At 47.2% G+C, this 20325-nt stretch overlaps 1 protein-coding gene across 4 annotated transcripts in view; it reads left to right on the forward strand.

Annotated features, from left to right (window-relative positions):
- The window catches only part of LOC126263127 (vesicular glutamate transporter 1-like), a 142735-nt gene that overhangs the window by 73874 nt on the left and 48536 nt on the right, over positions 1 to 20325 (forward strand). For all 4 annotated transcript variants that reach the window (XM_049960145.1, XM_049960147.1, XM_049960146.1 and 1 more), the window contains exons 5-6: positions 2380 to 2554; positions 10518 to 10648. In XM_049960145.1, coding sequence (XP_049816102.1) covers positions 2380 to 2554; positions 10518 to 10648 — 306 coding nt within the window. The remainder of the gene's footprint in view (positions 1 to 2379; positions 2555 to 10517; positions 10649 to 20325) is intronic.

Consider the following 20325-nt stretch of genomic DNA (forward strand, 5'->3'; position numbering starts at 1 on the left):
ATTAACCTATACCTTCCATGAATCACTTACCTCACAAAAATCTTCGTTATTAGAACTACTGCAATACAGCGAGCGCCAATACTGCCAGCTAAATAAAAGATTCTAACTACTGAAGGCACTAACTGCTGATAGGCATAGTTAGCAAATGAAAGATTTTGATAGAGAACAAACAATGTATTTACCTTAATAGTGTTCAAAATGGCTCAAATGGCTCTGAGCACTATGGGACTCAACTGCTGTGGTCATAAGTCCCCTAGAACTTAGAACTACTTAAACCTAACTAACCTAAGGACAGCACACAACACCCAGCCATCACGAGGCAGAGAAAATCCCTGACCCCGCCGGGAATCGAACCCGGGAACCAGTGTTCAAAAGTCATTATATATATATATATCAGTTCACGACATCCAGTCCTACAAATTTACTGTCTCTGATGGACACACGTCCAGATCGTCTGCTCTCAAAATTCCGCCATCTCTCCCCCCACATCCACCACTGCTAGCGGCTCACCTCCAACTGCGCAACGCTACGCGCTGTTAACAGCCAACTGCCCAACACTACAATAGCAAATTCTAACAATGCCACCCAGCCACAGACCGCACACAGCACAGCCAGTGATTTTCATACAGAGCGCTACTTGGCGTTACCAATATAAAAACCTAAATAGCCTGCTTACAAGACAATATAATCATTTCACATAGTACTGCATTTGTGAATATTCCGCGTTATCTTGGCATCACACAATGAATACTACAGCACTGCCCAGTCGAGAGGCTGAAACGCATTGGCTGTTAGCGCCCAGGCAGGTTTGATAACGGATACAGTATTTAACTTCGACACGCTATAAAGACGTAATAAATCTAATCCATCGGAGAAATAATTAATACGCTGATTAAAACTGTCTGCCAGACCAGGACCCAAACTTGGGACAGTCCAAATCAGCGCTCACTGTGCTGCAGAGTGTAAATTCATTCCGGAAACAATCCCGTAGGCTTTGACTAGGCCATTCTTCGCAATATTCTTTCTTCCAAAAGTACTTCAAGGGATATGCAGCCGAAATGCGAAGTTTGGAAGCTAGGAGCTGAGGTATTATCTGGAATAAAGGCCTGTGCTTGAATACATATGTACATTGGTTTCCAGATATGATTGCTTTTAATCCACAATCTGCTATTTTTTTTATTTTTCTAATATCAGTCCCCTTGCCAGGATTCGCTTCTTGATTCTTAAATACAACCAGACTACTTACAAGATTCCTGCCATGCTGAAAATCTTTACTTCCTGGAGTTGTTGCAGAACGTAATGAAAAATTAGAAGATCCCACCACGTCAAAAACAATAGAGGAAAGTCGCTAAGAGAAAAGAGAGAGCTGTGTAGCAGATACAGACGAAGCCAGATCGTCGCTGACACACAGAGCATAATAATGAAAGTGGCTGAATTTTACTATGATATTGATACGCTTTTCGTTCTAAACTGAAGTAGCAGGATGTCCAAATATCGCGTAGCCTATCTGTTTACGTAATAAATTCTGACTTTACATACATGTAGCAAAAAATTTAGATTTTTCTCTACCTTATAATGACTCTCTCAGTATTGGTTCAAATGGTTCAAATGGCTCTGAGCACTATGGAATTTAACTTCTGAGGTCATCAGTCCCCTAGAACTTAGAACTACTTAAACCTAACTAACCTAAGGACATCACACACATCCATGCCCGAGGCACGATTCGAACCTGCGACCGTAGCGGTTCCAGATTGTTGCGCCTAGAATCGCTCGGCCACCGCGGCCCGCACTATCAGTATTCTAACCTCAATTTGTGTAATAGATATCGATATAGAGAAAGACTCTGTTTTGGGAAATAGCTTTTGAAGGGAACCAGGTAAGAATTTGGGCAAATGAAGTTCAGTTTGCTGTAAGTGCGTCTTATGATTGTTTAGAACACTAGCACCATATGGAAAACGGAGGCTTCATATTTTTTACACATCCAAGGGAAACCTTTTGAATTTATTTCAGTGAATGCAGAGGTACAATTATTAAAGCGCTGTACCTGCATTTGGAAGGACCGTGTTTAAAGTACCTGTCCGGAAGTTCGGGTTTTCTATGGTTTCCTAAATCTACTAAGATGCATGTCAGTTGGATTGCTGTCAACACGGCCGATTTTGTTCCCCGTCCATGTAATAACTAATCCCGCACCTCTAAACATTACATCTAGGACGAGATATCAAAGCCTAATCTTTGTTCCTCCCTATTACATTAATCTGATAAACAGTTGTGGATCGAACATTGACCCCTGTGGAACCAAATATTTTTAGAAGTTTTTCCCTTAAGGCGTTCGATGCTTACGTTGTCTAGTGTACAGCAGTGTCCTGTGGACGTTTGCAGGGCGTGTCGTACCCGGCGATGCACGACGTGTGGGGGCGGTGGACGCCACCGGGGGAGCGCAACCGCCTGGCCACGCTCGGCTACTCGGGCAGCTACGTGGGCACTGTGGTCGCCATGACCGCCTCCGGGTTCCTTGCGGCGCGCGCCGGCTGGCCCGCCATCTTCTACGTCTTCGGTGAGAGCCTACAGCACGTGCAAATTACCCGTCACCTATCTCGGGGAGTTCTATAGCAGCACAATACACCCTAGTCACTCAAAAGAAAACACCGTCTGTTATTGTTTGTACAAAAAATGGTTCAAATGGCTCTGAGCACTATGGGACTTAACATCTGTGGTCATCAGTACCCTAGAACTTAGAACTACTTAAACCTAACTAACCTAAGGACATCACACACATCCATGCCCGAGGCAAGATTCGAACCTGCAACCGTAGCAGTCGCGCGGTTCCGGACTGAGCGCCTAGAACCGCTAGACCACCACGGCCGGCTATTGTTTGTACAGTTTTCAGTTTATTAGCTATTGACCAATTTTGTCTGTATAGCCATTATCAAGCAACATACAGACTGCTTGATAATGACTATGCAGTCGAAACTGACCGATAACTACACTACTGCCCATTAAAATTGCTACATCACGACCATGATGTGCTACAGACGCGAATTTAACCGACAGGAAGAAGATGCTGTGATATGCAAATGATTAGCTTTTCAGAGCATTCACACAAGGTTGGCGCCGGTGGCGACACCTACAATGTGCTGACATGAGGAAAGTTTCCAACCGATTTCTCATTCACAAAAAGCAGTTGACCGGCGTTGCCTGCTGAAACGTTGTTGTGATGCCTCGTTTAAGGAGGAGAAATGCGTAGCATCACGTTTCCGACTTTGATAAAGGTCGGATTGTAGCCTATCTCTACTGCGGTTTATCGTATCGCGACATTGCTGCTCGCGTTGGTCGAGATCCAATGACTGTTAGCAGAATATGGAATCGGTGGGTTCACGAGGGTAATACAGAACGTCGTGCTGGACCCCAACGGCCTCGTATCACTAGCAGTCGAGATGACAGGCATCTTATCCGCATGGCTGTAACAGATCGTGCAGCCACGTCTCGATCCCTGAGTCAACAGATGGGGACGTTTGCAAGACCACAAGCATCTGCACGAACAGTTCGACGACGTTTGCAACAGCATGGAACTATCAGCTCGGAGACCATGGCTGCGGTTACCCTTGACGCTGCATCACAGACAGTAACGCCTTCGATAGTGTACTTAACGACGAACCTGGGTGCACGAATGGCAAAACGTCATTTTTTCGGATGAAACCAGGTTCTGTTTACAGCATCATAATGGTCGCATCCGTGTTTGGCGACATCGCGGTGAACGCACATTGGAAGCGTGTATTCGTCATCGCCGTACTGGCGTATCACTGGGCGTGATGGTATGGGGTGCCATTGGTTACACGTCTCGGTCACCTCTTGTTCAGATTGACGGCACTGTGAACAGTGGACGTTACATTTCAGATGTGTTACGACCCGTGGCTCTATCCTTCATTCGATCCCTGCGAAACCCTACATTTCAGCAGGATAATGCACGACCGCGTGTTGCAGGTCCTGTACGGACCTTTCTGGATACAGAAAATGTTCGACTGCTGCCCTGGCCAGCACATTCTCCAGATCTCTCACCAACTGAAAACGTTTGGTCAATGGTGGCCGAGCAACTGGCTCGTCACAATACTCCAGTCACTACTCTTGATGAACTGTGGTATCGTGTTGAAGCTTCGTGGGCAGCTGTACCTGTACACGCCATCCAAGCTCTGTTTGACTCAATGCCCAGGCGTATCAAGGCCGTTATTACGGCCGGAGGTGATCGTTCTGTGTACTGATTTCTCAGGGTCTATCCACCCAAATTGCGTGAAAATGTAATCACATGTCAGTTCTAGTATAATATATTTATCCAATGAATACCCGTTTGTCATCTGCATTTCTTCTTGGTGTAGCAATTTTAATGGCCAGTAGTGCAATAAACTGAAAACTGTACAGCCCATAAAGGACAATATTTTATTTTGAAAAAAGTTTTCGTTTGATACCAAAATTCAGTAGTGCCTGAAAGAATTTATTTTTCTGCTAGTTTTATACCCAGTGAAGTATAAACTCACTGCAAAGGATAGGGGAGAGTAAAAGAATTGGAGGGAACGCAAAGAATGAATCTTAACAAACTCTGCATAAAAAGGCCGTAGCTTAGTGGCTGTAGGGTCTAACTTGGACAAGCGTCAAATTACAGTCATAGCTTCAGTGTCCAATTTATTTTTCCGTCAGATTCCGTGGGACCATGCGAGTCATACTGCATGGAAGTGGAACGTGTCAGTACATACACTCCTGGAAATTGAAATAAGAACACCGTGAATTCATTGTCCCAGGAAGGGGAAACTTTATTGACACATTCCTGGGGTCAGATACATCACATGATCACACTGACAGAACCACAGGCACATAGACACAGGCAACAGAGCATGCACAATGTCGGCACTAGTACAGTGTATATCCACCTTTCGCAGCAATGCAGGCTGCTATTCTCCCATGGAGACGATCGTAGAGATGCTGGATGTAGTCCTGTGGAACGGCTTGCCATGCCATTTCCACCTGGCGCCTCAGTTGGACCAGCGTTCGTGCTGGACGTGCAGACCGCGTGAGACGACGCTTCATCCAGTCCCAAACATGCTCAATGGGGGACAGATCCGGAGATCTTGCTGGCCAGGGTAGTTGACTTACACCTTCTAGAGCACGTTGGGTGGCCGGGATACATGCGGACGTGCATTGTCCTGTTGGAACAGCAAGTTCCCTTGCCGGTCTAGGAATGGTAGAACGATGGGTTCGATGACGGTTTGGATGTACCGTGCACTATTCAGTGTCCCCTCGACGATCACCAGTGGTGTACGGCCAGTGTAGGAGATCGCTCCCCACACCATGATGCCGGGTGTTGGCCCTGTGTGCCTCGGTCGTATGCAGTCCTGATTGTGGCGCTCACCTGCACGGCGCCAAACACGCATACGACCATCATTGGCACCAAGGCAGAAGCGACTCTCATCGCTAAAGACGACACGTCTCCATTCGTCCCTCCATTCACGCCTGTCGCGACACCACTGGAGGCGGGCTGCACGATGTTGGGGCGTGAGCGGAAGACGGCCTAACGGTGTGCGGGACCGTAGCCCAGCTTCATGGAGACGGTTGCGAATGGTCCTCGCCGATACCCCAGGAGCAACAGTGTCCCTAATTTGCTGGGAAGTGGCGGTGCGGTCCCCTACGGCACTGCGTAGGATCCTACGGTCTTGGCGTGCATCCGTGCGTCGCTGCGGTCCGGTCCCAGGTCGACGGGCACGTGCACCTTCCGCCGACCACTGGCGACAACATCGATGTACTGTGGAGACCTCACGCCCCACGTGTTGAGCAATTCGGCGGTACGTCCACCCGGCCTCCCGCATGGCCACTATACGCCCTCGCTCAAAGTCCGTCAACTGCACATACGGTTCACGTCCACGCTGTCGCGGCATGCTACCAGTGTTAAAGACTGCGATGGAGCTCCGTATGCCACGGCAAACTGGCTGACACTGACGGCGGCGGTGCACAAATGCTGCGCAGCTAGCGCCATTAGACGGCCAACACCGCGGTTCCTGGTGTGTCCGCTGTGCCGTGCGTGTGATCAAAATGGTTCAAATGGCTCTGAGCACTATGGGACTCAACTGCTGTGGTCATTAGTCCCCTAGAACTTAGAACTACTTAAACCTAACTAACCTAAGGACATCACACACACCCATGCCCGAGGCAGGATTCGAACCTGCGACCGTAGCAGTCGCGCGGTTCCGGACTGAGCGCCTAGAACCGCGAGACCACCGCGGCCGGCTGCGTGTGATCATTGCTTGTACAGCCCTCTCGCAGTGTCCGGAGCAAGTATGGTGGGTCTGACACACCGGTGTCAATGTGTTCTTTTTTCCATTTCCAGGAGTGTAGATTACAGAGAGCCGATTAGAAAATTTATAAGCAAAAAAGTTAATGACTCAAGGAAACACGAAAAAAATTGCGAGAGTGTGTACGAATAAATAACACATTACAGAGAAAACTGCTCCACTACTGCGATAAACCCGTGTACAATGTAGAAGAAGTGTACCACAAGAAAACTTTTCAATTCTGATGTATACGTGCGAACGAAAGTTTGTACCAACGCCAGGATTTGAACGAAGGTTAACTGCTCACTAGGCGGGTGCACTAACCACTACGCCACCCGGGCACAGAGGCACTGCACAACTGCACGGACTATCCTAGCACGCCTCTCTCCTCAATGCAAATTCCCATTCACTTCTCAGCCCACTTGGTACTCCCCCTAAACTCTAACAGTATTACAGAGGCTCCCCAAGTGTATTCGAACAGCACCTCAGCATCGAACACATTAGTAGATTGTGTCTAAAACCCAGGCCTAGGTGCTTTAATCAAGTGAGACTATATGTTTGCAGAGGGCACTTCAAGTCTCAAGCATCTATCACGTATAGGGTGACAATTATTGAACCATATGAAATAAAAACGTCACCTGCCAGGGTGAGGAGAGCGCTAATTCGCTGCTTCCTGGACTCGGGTAGGCGCGCCGGCCCCAGATCGAATCCGCCCGGCGGATTAACGACGACGGCCGGTGTGCCGGCCAGCCTGGATGTGGTTTTTAGGCGGCTTTCCACATCCTGCTAGGTGAATACCGGGCTGGTCCCCACGTTCCGCCTCAGTTGAAACACGTTCGCACTATTTCACGATTTACACTGCATGGAGACAGCTGGGATACAAAGATTTCATCCCTGGGGGTACGGCGTGGCGGCAGGAAGGGAATCCAGCCACCCCTAAAACTAACCTTGCCAAATCCGTTCTAACCACGCGGACCCTGCCATCGCTGCGGGACTATGGCGTAAGTGAAAGAAAGAAAGAATAAAGAAATGAAATAGAAACGTCATAACTTCTGAACGGCTTTGCTTTAGGACGTTCAAACTGCACAGTTGGCCGTGGGGCATGACAGGAATTAGTATGCGCATGTACGGTTTGGTTTAACGACAAAGCTCACTTTCGTTTGGATGGGTTCGTCAATAAGTAAAATTGTCCCATTTGGGTCGCTGAGAATCCGATTTTGCGATCGAGAAGTCGCTTCACCCTCAGCGAGTGACTGTGTGGCGTGCAGTGTCCAGTCACGGAGTAATCGGTGCGATATTCCTTGATGGCACGAAAGATACGTGAAGGTTTCGGAAGTTGATTTCATCACCATTATCCAAAGTTACCCTGATATCGTCAAGATGTCGCCCATGGCAAGCCATCCTGGGCTTACATTTCAGAAGATAATGCCGTCCCGCACACGGCGAGAGTTTCTACTGCTTCTCCTTGTGCTTGCCAAATCCTACCTTGGTCAGCAAGGTCGCTGGACCTCTCCCCAATTGAGAACTTTCGGAGCGTTATGGGCAGGTATTTCCAGCCAGCTCGGGATTTTGACGATCTAACGCGCCTGTTGGACAGAATTTGGATCGACATCCCTCAGCAGGGTATACAACAGCTCTATCAATCAACGCCAAGCCGAACAACTGCTTGCATAAGGATCAGACTTGGACCAACGAGTTACTGACTTGCTGAATTTGCGAAGGTCTTTCTCTTAAATAAATCATCCAATTTTTTTTATACTGTCACCATTTGTTTTCCTGTACATATACACCAGATTTCCGTCCTATTCGAATAATTTCATCGTCTTATGTGGTTTCTTTTCTCATAGGGTAGGTTTTTTCTGTGTCCCTTATTGCCGTTTTAATCCTTGAGAACTGTTTGTATATGTGACAAATCCCAACTTCCACAGTGGTTTAGAATCCAATTAAACTGCAGATCACCCTACGACTGGCTGAGTAAGATAAACATCAGAGGACAGCAAAGGAACACCACCTTCAATAGAACCGTGTCTAATAAGGCAGCGCGGCGTACAAACCAATATTCAGGTTGAAGGCAGCTTGACATTGCCTAGCCGTACTCAAAATAGGCGGGTGTATAGTGCGAACAACTGCAAACATGTCTCCCCTTGATGCTGTCTTCAGTCCAAAGACTGGTTTGATGCAGCTCTTCATGCTAATCTATCCTGTGCAAGCCTCTTTGTCTCCGCATCTACTGCAACCTACAGGGTGTTTCAAAAATGACCAGTATATTTGAAACGGCAATAAAAACTAAACGAGCAGCGATAGAAATACACCGTTTGTTGCAATATGCTTGGGACAACAGTACATTTTCAGGCGGACAAACTTTCGAAATTACAGTAGTTACAATTTTCAACAACAGATGGCGCTGCAAGTGATGTGAAAGATATAGAAGACAACGTAGTCTGTGGGTGCGCCATTCTGTACGTCGTCTTTCTGCTGTAAGCGTGTGCTGTTCACAACGTGCACGTGTGCTGTAGACAACATGGTTTATTCCTTAGAACAGAGGATTTTTCTGGTAATGGAATTCCACCGCCTAGAACACAGTGTTGTTGCAACAAGACGAAGTTTTCAACGGAGGTTTAATGTAACCAAAGGACCGAAAAGCGATACAATAAAGGATCTGTTTGAAAAATTTCAACGGACTGGGAACGTGACGGATGAACATGCTGGAAAGGTAGGGCGACCGCGTACGGCAACCACAGAGGGCAACGCGCAGCTAGTGCAGCAGGTGATCCAACAGTGGCCTCGGGTTTCCGTTCGCCGTGTTGCAGCTGCGGTCCAAATGACGCCAACGTCCACGTATCGTCTCATGCGCCAGAGTTTACACCTCTATCCATACAAAATTCAAACGCGGCAACCCCTCAGCGCCGCTACCATTGCTGCACGAGAGACATTCGCTAACGATATAGTGCACAGGATTGATGACGGCGATATGCATGTGGGCAGCATTTGGTTTACTGACGAAGCTTATTTTTACCTGGACGGCTTCGTCAATAAACAGAACTGGCGCATATGGGGAACCGAAAAGCCCCATGTTGCAGTCCCATCGTCCCTGCATCCTCAAAAAGTACTGGTCTGGGACGCCATTTCTTCCGAAACGATTACTGCATCACGCTATCTGGACATTCTTCGTGAATTTGTGGCGGTACAAACTGCCTTAGACGACACTGCGAACACCTCGTGGTTTATGCAAGATGGTGCCCGGCCACATCGCACGGCCGACGTCTTTAATTTCCTGAATGAATATTTCGATGATCGTGTGATTGCTTTGGGCTATCCGAAACATACAGGAGGCGGCGTGGATTGGCCTCCCTATTCGCCAGACATGAACCCCTGTGACTTCTTTCTGTGGGGACACTTGAAAGACCAGGTGTACCGCCAGAATCCAGAAACAATTGAACAGCTGAAGCAGTACATCTCATCTGCATGTGAAGCCATTCCGCCAGACACGTTGTCAAAGGTTTCGGGTAATTTCATTCAGAGACTACGCCATATTATTGCTACGCATGGTGGATATGTGGAAAATACCGTACTATAGAGTTTCCCAGACCGCAGCGCCATCTGTTGTTGAAAATTGTAACTACTGTAATTTCGAAAGTTTGTCTGCCTGAAAATGTACTGTTGTCCCAAGCATATTGCAACAAACGGTGTATTTCTATCGCTGCTCGTTTAGTTTTTATTGCCGTTTCAAATATACCGGTCATTTTTGAAACACCCTGTACATCCATTTGAACCTCCCTACATTCATTTCTTTGCTATCCTCTATAATTTTTACTCCACGTATCGAGAAAGGAAAATTATATAGAACGAAGAGTTTATGCATACCTTGCCAAAGGTTCTATGCAGACTTCTGGCTTTAGGAAGTGGGATATAAACATAATTCAATAATCTAGAGTTTGTAAATCACAAACAAACCAAGCAAAGATGAAATGAAATAAATGTAAAGGGCTACTTTATGTGGTTCACATATTTCTAAATTCTTTCAAATGTTGATTTTTTTGTTTTTTAATATTTTTTATTTATTTATTTTGCAAGTGAAACACAGGTGGAATAATATGATAAAACACTAGGAATCCCACGTTCCTACTAACTGCAGCGCGATGTTACCCACCCTTCATGATGAATCGAGTCTCTTCTGATCGCGAATGCTGTTGGATGCTGCAGGCGCTGTCGGGTTGCTCTGGTTCTTGGCGTGGGCGCTGCTGGTTAGGCGTGGTCCAGAGTTCGACTCCCGAATCGACCCAAGGGAGTGCAAGTACATCAGCGAAGCTGTGGGCGACCACCCCAACACGCAGGTGAGTGCCGTCCAGGTTCCTTTCAGACACTTCCAACGAAAGCGTGCTCCCTGGATTTGGTTGACACTGGGCGATCACGGATCCAGTTGGTCCCGCGACGCTGTCAGTATCTCGCGGAGCCCGTGGCTCTGGCGGCGGTGTTGAACAGCCATACGTATTTCACTCTTACAGGTCCATTGGACATTTTAAGGGGGGTGGGACGTCAAAAGGGCCGACTTGGAGCAGGAGAGGCACCACAGGACATTTCAATTTCCAGTGTCCATACTTTTATAAATAAATTAATAAAACTTTGTCATCATGACCAGGAAGGATTGAGGACTCAAACTCTTTGCAGTGGAAGTTCAAAAACGTAGCAAAATACCTTTTTTTACATGTGAAATTTCATCATTTTTTCACTTATTACTCGCTGCATTTGTTGCTATAGGTACACTTTTCTTCCTAAGTAAGAGAGATTCTTCGATGAATTTTTCATAGCATACAAACAGTAGTTACAGCTGTATGAAACTCTAGAATTTTCCAAATCTATTAAAAAACTGTGGAAAAAATTGAGATAATTAACTATAAAACTTGAGTTTTTTCTAAACATGAAGTTTAAAATGTAACAGTTCATTCATTTTTTCATACATTAAATAACTTCTAGAGTTTCATACACCTGTAACTATGGTTTGTATGCTGTGCAAAAGTCATCGCAGAATCTCTCTTACTTAGGAAGAAAAGTGATCCTATAGCAACAAATGCAGCCAGTAGTAAGTGAAAAAAATGATGAAATTTCACATGTAAAAAAAAAGTGTTTTGTTACGTTTTTGAGCTTCCACTGCTATGAGTATGAATCCTGAATCCTTCCTGGTCATGCTGTTAAAGTTTTATGAATTTATTTGTAAAAGTATAGACAGTGGAAATTAAAATGTCCTGTGATGCCTCTCCTGCTCCAAGTCGGCCCGTTTGACGTCCTACGCTCCTTAATTACAATTACTGCATTTGACTCAAGCTAATTAGCTGGTGATTCGTGAAACATATTTCAATTAATGCAAACCGAGTACGACGGACTGCAATAAGTTAGGTAATACATTTTTTTTTTCTCGGTCAATTTCGGTTGCAAAAATGTGTAATTTCTTGTGACACCGTAGCATAATCGATTTCACTTCGATCCGATTTAGCGTCAGTAGCTATAGTTTCATGAAGTTCCTATAGGCAGAGGAACTGTAGGTAGCCTTCAGCGTGGCTCCTGTAAGGGAGGCGCTTTCGAAGCAGAGAGCTGTCATTGAGTTTCTGTTGACGATAAACCAGACCATCGCAGATATTCATAGGGGATTGCAGAATGTCTACAGAGACCTGGCAGTGAACAAAAGCACGGCGAGTCGTTGGGAGAGGCGTTTGTCATCCTCGCAACAAGGTCGAGCAAACCTGTCCGATCACCCGCGTGCCGGCCAGTCACATACACTCCGAGAAGACACGACTTCAGCGTGTTCGTCGTTTCAAAAATGCGAACTTCTTCTCCATGATAATGCAAAGCGTCACGCAAGCCTGCGCACTCGAGAGGGGCTCAAAAAACTACATTGGATTGTTTTTCCTGATCCACTCCATTGCCCGGATCTCGCACTTCCCAACTTCCATCTGTTTCGTCCAATGAAGGAAGCACTCTGCAGGGAGCAGTACGAGAACGATGGGAAGGTTATTCACACAGCCAAGACGCTGGCACCGACGTCGACAAGCAGAGTTGTACCATGCGGGCATACAAGCATTCTCAGTAAGGTGGCTTTAGACCAGCACATTAAACGGCGACTCTGCTGAAAAACAGAGTAGGGAATAATACACTGAAGCGTCAAAGAAAGACGTATAGTCATGCGTATTCAAATACAGAGATATGTAAACAGACAGAACACGGCGCTGCGGTCGGCAACGCCTATATAAGACAACAAGTGTCGGGCGCAGTTGTTAGATCGGTTACTGCTGCTACAGTAGCAGGTTATCAAGATTCAAGTGAGTTTGAATGTGGTGTTACAGTCGCCCCACGAGCAATGAGGCACAACATTTCCGAGGCAGCGATTAAGTGGGATTTTTCTCGTACCACCATTCCACGAGTGTACCACGAGTATCAGGAATCCGGTAAAATATCAAATCTCCGACATCGCTACGGCTGGAAAAGGTCCTGCAAAGCAGTGACGAATGACAACTGAAGAGAGTCGTTCAACATGACAGAAGTACAACCCTTCCGCAAATTGGAGCAGATTTCAATGCTGGGTCACCAACAAGTGTCAGCGTGCGAAACATTCAACGAAACATCATCGATTTGGGCTTTCAGAGTCAAAGACTCTCTCTTGTAACCTTGATAACTGCATGACACTAAGCTTTACGCATCGCCTGGGCCCGTCAACACACACATTAGACTGTTGATGACTAGAAACACGTTACCTGGTCGGATGAGTCTCGTTTCAACTTGTATCGAAAGTATGGACGTGTACAACCTCATGAATCCATGGACCCTGCATGTCTGCAGGGAACGTTCAAGCTGGTGGAGGCTCTGTAATGGTGTGGGGCGTGTGCAGTTGGAGTGATATGGGACGTTATTAGTGGTGTAAAAAAAAACAATGAATAAGATAGATAGGCACCATTTCTTCTTTTATAACTATTGTTTGATATCTTTGAATGTATATATTTTCGGTGGTAAGTATATGTCGATGGTCGGAAATGTCGATGTTTTGATTATCCTGTTACAATGTGGTCGTCGGCAAGTCCCCAAGGAATGGGAGGACAACAGGCTCCAACACTTCTTACAAAGAAAGCGCAGTCAGAGATCCAATGCAAAGCAGTACACAGCGCTGCCAACATAGAAGCATCCCAATTACAGGCTAAGTAAACTAAAGTGGTGTGTCATGACGGAAAGTGTAAATACACGCTGACGTGATGGTGCTCTGACGTAATGGTCGTTTGTTTTGCTCTGCAAAGACAAGAATCCAGATTATTCCAAGTATCAAATCCAAATTGTTATGGTGTCTGGTGGCCACAAAACGCATATACCAAGTCCACAGCACCTACGAAGGAAATCTGTGTGTACTGTAGGAATATAATGACATTAAAAATGTACAGGTCGCATTACAGGCAAACCTACTGTGACCACGGTGCAATGTATGTTCACAACACAAAATCAATCCTGCGCATCTGAATGCGCACTTCAGAGATATTTCTACTCTATGGACAGACTTAAAGAAAAATTACGTTATTCTCAATCGATAAACTAGGCGAATTGCAGCTTTGCAGTGAACCTGCGGTAACTAATATTTAAAAGCACTGAATACTGAAAGTAGCAAATTAACTCTGAAGAGTTGCAGATGTAACATCTAACTTCCAAACTGATTGTATACCTATCAGAATTAACTATTGTTTGATCGTCTAAGGCAGTGATCGCGACATGTCCAGTAAAATCAATGAAACAAGCCAGGCATTCTTTCAAGCGCTTCCTGGACAAACCAGTTTTGTTGGTTTCAGTTCACCTTGAAACACTAAAATAGTTTAACTGCTGCTTGTTTTCTGGTTGGTACGAATGTATCCAAGTTACGTCTCCTGTTGTGATGCTGTATACCGATGCTGCAGTTTCTGGTTGGTTGGTTGATTTGGGGGAGGGTACCAAACAACGAGGTCATCTATCCCATCGTATTAGGCAAGGACGGGGAAGAAAGTCGGCCGTACCCTTTCAGAGGAACCATCCCGGAATTTGCCTGAAGCGATTTCGGGAAATCAGGGAAAACTCAAATCAGGATAACAGGACGGGAGTTTGAACCGTCGTCCCCTGGAATGCGAGTCCAGTGTGCTAATCACTGCGCCACCTCACTCGGTTGCAATTTCTATGTTGAATTACTGCGAAATTTCTTACAACAAGCAATAATAGCCTGTTTTTGAGCTTCCATCGAGTTATGCGGGTCCATGAGATACAGATCTACACTCCTGGAAATGGAAAAAAGAACATATTGACACCGGTGTGTCAGGCCCACCATACTTGCTCCGGACACTGCGAGAGGGCTGTACAAGCAATGATCACACGCACGGCACAGCGGACACACCAGGAACCGCGGTGTTGGCCGTCGAATGGCGCTAGCTGCGCAGCATTTGTGCACCGCCGCCGTCAGTGTCAGCCAGTTTGCCGTGGCATACGGAGCTCCATCGCAGTCTTTAACACTGGTAGCATGCCGCGACAGCGTGGACGTGAACCGTATGTGCAGTTGACGGACTTTGAGCGAGGGCGTATAGTGGGCATGCGGGAGGCCGGGTGGACGTACCGCCGAATTGCTCAACACGAGGGGCGTGAGGTCTCCACAGTACATCGATGTTGTCGCCAGTGGTCGGCGGAAGGTGCACGTGCCCGTCGACCTGGGACCGAACCGCAGCGACGCACGGATGCACGCCAAGACCGTAGGATCCTACGCAGTGCCGTAGGGGACCGCACCGCCACTTCCCAGCAAATTAGGGACACTGTTGCTCCTGGGGTATCGGCGAGGACCATTCGCAACCGTCTCCATGAAGCTGGGCTACGGTCCCGCACACCGTTAGGCCGTCTTCCGCTCACGCCCCAACATCGTGCAGCCCGCCTCCAGTGGTATCGCGACAGGCGTGAATGGAGGGACGAATGGAGACGTGTCGTCTTCAGCGATGAGAGTCGCTTCTGCCTTGGTGCCAATGATGGTCGTATGCGTGTTTGGCGCCGTGCAGGTGAGCGCCACAATCAGGACTGCATACGACCGAGGCACACAGGGCCAACACCCGGCATCATGGTGTGGGGAGCGGTCTCCTACAATGGCCGTACACCACTGGTGATCGTCGAGGGGACACTGAATAGTGCACGGTACATCGAAACCGTCATCGAACCCATCGTCTACCATTCCTAGACCGGCAAGGGAACTTGCTGTTCCAACAGGACAATGCACGTCCGCATGTATCCCGTGCCACCCAACGTGCTCTAGAAGGTGTAAGTCAACTACCCTGGCCAGCAAGATCTCCGGATCTGTCCCCCATTGAGCATGTTTGGGACTGGATGAAGCGTCGTCTCACGCGGTCTGCACGTCCAGCACGAACGCTGGTCCAACTGAGGCGCCAGGTGGAAATGGCATGGCAAGCCGTTCCACAGGACTACATCCAGCATCTCTACGATCGTCTCCATGGGAGAATAGCAGCCTGCATTGCTGCGAAAGGTGGATATACACCGTACTATTGACGACATTGTGCATGCTCTGTTGCCTGTGTCTATGTGCCTGTGGTTCTGTCAGTGTGATCATGTGATGTATCTGACCCCAGGAATGTGTCAATAAAGTTTCCCCTTCCTGGGACAATGAATTCACGGTGTTCTTATTTCAATTTCCAGGAGTGTATTTTACGACTAAATATTCACCGAAATCGAATGTACATTACCATAAAAAAAGTGAGGCACCCAGAGGAATTATTCGGATGCCATTGTAAATTAGTACACGTACGCACCATAGGCAGGGAATGTAAATGATTAGAGCAGCAATACTTTGTGACAGGTAATACAGCCAGCACAATGCATTAGTGTCGTTCACGTTTAGCATTGTTACCCGGCCTGGTAGAGTATGCAAGGGGCGCGAACAGCGTCAGGTATTTAGTGATCAGTCTGAAGGATCCGGAAATGACGTGTACTCGTGTGAGATGTCGTTATCAGCACCTGACAGAGTTCGAAAGGAACCTCACTGCGGGTCTCTATTTATCCGGCTGGTTAAATCGTTTAGTATAAGATCTGTGGGCCATTCGGATGTGACATGCATGGACGATGTTGACTGTATGGGAACGTGAGAGTAGGCACACCAACGCCACCTAAATTAAGAAGGCCTGTGCGCTGTGTAGCCCACCTACAAAGAGCCTTTTCCACCCAAGAACAGTTTCTACTGATAGGCACTTCTAGAAAAGCTTTTTTTTTCAGGCTAAATATTATATTTCTACTGACATAATCAATAACAACACAAACTCTTACATCAGTTATTTCATACACTAATATAGTAAATTACCTTTTTTGGTCCTGAAAACCAAGAATTTGTAAGGAGAAAGATGGCTTAGTTAGAGAGGAACTAGTCTAAAATAGTTTTTTTAGAAAGTTTCATGTTAGTTAATTCTATTTCCGGTGATCTTTATGAACTATTAGCTGAACTACCTTATCGTCCTCCGTGTCCAGCCATTTATATTAGGCTACCTGTTCTTTCGCAAGTGACATTATTGAAAAAACAGGGTTGTTATTCTGTAATGACCAAATAATAAAAGATCAAAATACAGACCCTTCTCTATTCACTTGATGACAAGACGAAAATCTTTGTTCTTCCTGCCTTCCTTTCCACTGAGATTGGAGAGATTTTCCGTTAGTCTGTTGAAACACTAATCCAGCATCTGCTAAACACAGCACCTTGTTAAATTTCTACGAGCAACTCGGTTGACATAGTAATAACCCTCACATACGTGCTGCTCTAAATCAACAACAGAACCATCTCTCTAAACACGTTACGTGGAGCACGTCGTATCAGGCTTGACTTTCAAGCAAGCGAACAACTAAAACTGAACTGGAAACAATAACAAGTCTTAAGCAAAAATTCGCAGGTAAATGTTCCACGCATGACTCAACAAGGAATTGGCGTTTAATGTCTTGTAACGTCTGTGACTTCAATGACAACACATTCAAACATTCGAAGAAAAGCAAAATGGGGAACCCGCAGGGATTAAATCTTTACATAGAGTACATCTAGATCAGTGAGCACAATGCGCGCTCGGTCTTCAGCTGTAATCTAAAAAATTTAAGATAGATTAATGGAAATCTTAATAATACAGTACCGTCAAAACAGTAGCACATTAAGTGCCAAGTTATGTGTAAATTTAGTATTAGTTTTCACATTATTAACGTCATACCATAGTAGAAACAAAAAGGAAGTTAAATGACTTACCTTTGTTGTTTCGCTGATAGTCAAATTTTCCCTTGAGATAGCCTGTTTCCATGTTTCTAATAATTGATGTTCCTTCGTAAATGAAAAAAACTTGCACTTTTAGTTCCGTCGAATAATGTACCTTATATCCCGTCACACAACAACTGTAGAGCATTTTGTCTGTTATCAACACTAATTTGAATTGTGCATCACATAAATAACATTCAAAACATTCTAAACAGTCACATTGTGCAACGCTAACGTGTTACCAGGCTCAGCACAGTGTTACACAATATGAGTTGTTCACTGTTGTTGTGACTACTCGTGGTACACACGTCTTGCTGTTCGCAGGCAGCGCACAGGCCGTCTTGATCTACACTCCTGGAAATGGAAAAAAGAACACATTGACACCGGTGTGTCAGACCCACCATACTTGCTCCGGACGCTGCGAGAGGGCTGTACAAGCAATGATCACACGCACGGCACAGCGGACACACCAGGACCCGCGGTGTTGGCCGTCGAATGGCGCTAGCTGCGCAGCATTTGTGCACCGCCGCCGTCAGTGTCAGCCAGTTTGCCGTGGCATACGGAGCTCCATCGCAGTCTTTAACACTGGTAGCATGCCGCGACAGCGTGGACGTGAACCGTATGTGCAGTTGACGGACTTTGAGCGAGGGCGTATAGTGGGCATGCGGGAGGCCGGGTGGACGTACCGCCGAATTGCTCAACACGTGGGGCGTGAGGTCTCCACAGTACATCGATGTTGTCGCCAGTGGTCGGCGGAAGGTGCACGTGCCCGTCGACCTGGGACCGGACCGCAGCGACGCACGGATGCACGCCAAGACCGTAGGATCCTACGCAGTGCCGTAGGGGACCGCACCGCCACTTCCCAGCAAATTAGGGACACTGTTGCTCCTGGGGTATCGGCGAGGACCATTCGCAACCGTCTCCATGAAGCTGGGCTACGGTCCCGCACACCGTTAGGCGGTCTTCCGCTCACGCCCCAACATCGTGCAGCCCGCCTCCAGTGGTGTCGCGAGAGCGTGAATGGAGGGACGAATGGAGACGTGTCGTCTCAGCGATGAGAGTCGCTTCTGCCTTGGTGCCAATGATGGTCGTATGCGTGTTTGGCGCCGTGCAGGTGAGCGCCACAATCAGGACTGCATACGACCGAGGCACACAGGGCCAACACCCGGCATCATGGTGTGGGGAGCGATCTCCTACACTGGCCGTACGCCACTGGTGATCGTCGTGGGGACACTGAATAGTGCACGGTACATCCAAACCGTCATCGAACCCATCGTTCTACCATTCCTAGACCGGCAAGGGAACTTGCTGTTCCAACAGGACAATGCACGTCCGCATGTATCCCGTGCCATTCAACGTGCTCTAGAAGGTGTAATTCAACTACCCTGGCCAGCAAGATCTCCGGATCTGTCCCCCATTGAGCATGTTTGGGACTGGATGAAGCGTCGTCTCACGCGGTCTGCACGTCCAGCACGAACGCTGGTCCAACTGAGGCGCCAGGTGGAAATGGCATGGCAAGCCGTTCCACAGGACTACATCCAGCATCTCTACGATCGTCTCCATGGCAGAATAGCAGCCTGCATTGCTGCGAAAGGTGGATATACACTGTACTAGTGCCGACATTGTGCATGCTCTGTTGCCTGTGTCTATGTGCCTGTGGTTCTGTCAGTGTGATCATGTGATGTATCTGACCCCAGGAATGTGTCAGTAAAGTTTCCCCTTCCTGGGACAATGAATTCACGGTGTTCTTATTTCAATTTCCAGGAGTGTACTTGTATGTGTCGTAGGGCATACTTGTCATCAACGTCTGATCGCCCCAGGCGAGGACCACCGTATTGTCCACCAAACATTTCATAACCACCTGATATCTGCGCAGGCTTTCCGAGAACAAGTAATAGCTCCCTGCAATATTGGTGCCTCCGTGGCCGGCCGAAGTGGCCGTGCGGTTAAAGGCGCTGCAGTCTGGAACCGCAAGACCGCTACGGTCGCAGGTTCGAATCCTGCCTCGGGCATGGATGTTTGTGATGTCCTTAGGTTAGTTAGGTTTAACTAGTTCTAAGTTCTAGGGGACTAATGACCTCAGCAGTTGAGTCCCATAGTGCTCAGAGCCATTTGAACCCTGCAATATTCTGTGTCATCCCATATAGTTGGGCGGAGACTAACATCAGTCGGACTAGGGAATTACGGTCCAACGCATAGGCTGTAGAAGGGCCTACACTCCACAGTACAAACAGCTGCATTTCGAGTGATTCCACGAATGGGAACCAAGGACTGCTGATGAATGGCGTCGCATTGTGTTCAGCGATGAATCGCGGATGATATGACAGCGACCAGGGGAGAAGTTTCATGCTTTCAGTGTTTTGTAGAGGCACGGGTACTCCTGGCGTCTTGGTGTCGGGAATCGTCTGTGTGACTTGAGGTCACGGCTGGTACTGATTTACGGGACTCTGACGGCATGATTGTACTTCATGGATATCCTGCGTCCTCCGGTGTTACCTCTCACGTGAACACTTTCAATAGGAAAAGGCTCGTTCACACATGGGGCGTCCCTGCTCCATCTTGAGGTACTACCGTGGCCAGAAACATCTCCAGATCTATCGCCGATAGAACATATGCGGGACAGCTTCAACGTCAACTCCGTCTTATGGCCAGTATACAGGTTATAAGACTTGCGGGCCAGCTCTTCCCACCCGAATAAGTGCATGCCACCAGGTTAGACGGGGTGCAATGTCACACCGA

Source organism: Schistocerca nitens, chromosome 6 (assembly GCF_023898315.1).
Source record: "Schistocerca nitens isolate TAMUIC-IGC-003100 chromosome 6, iqSchNite1.1, whole genome shotgun sequence".
Classification (NCBI taxonomy): domain Eukaryota; kingdom Metazoa; phylum Arthropoda; class Insecta; order Orthoptera; family Acrididae; genus Schistocerca; species Schistocerca nitens.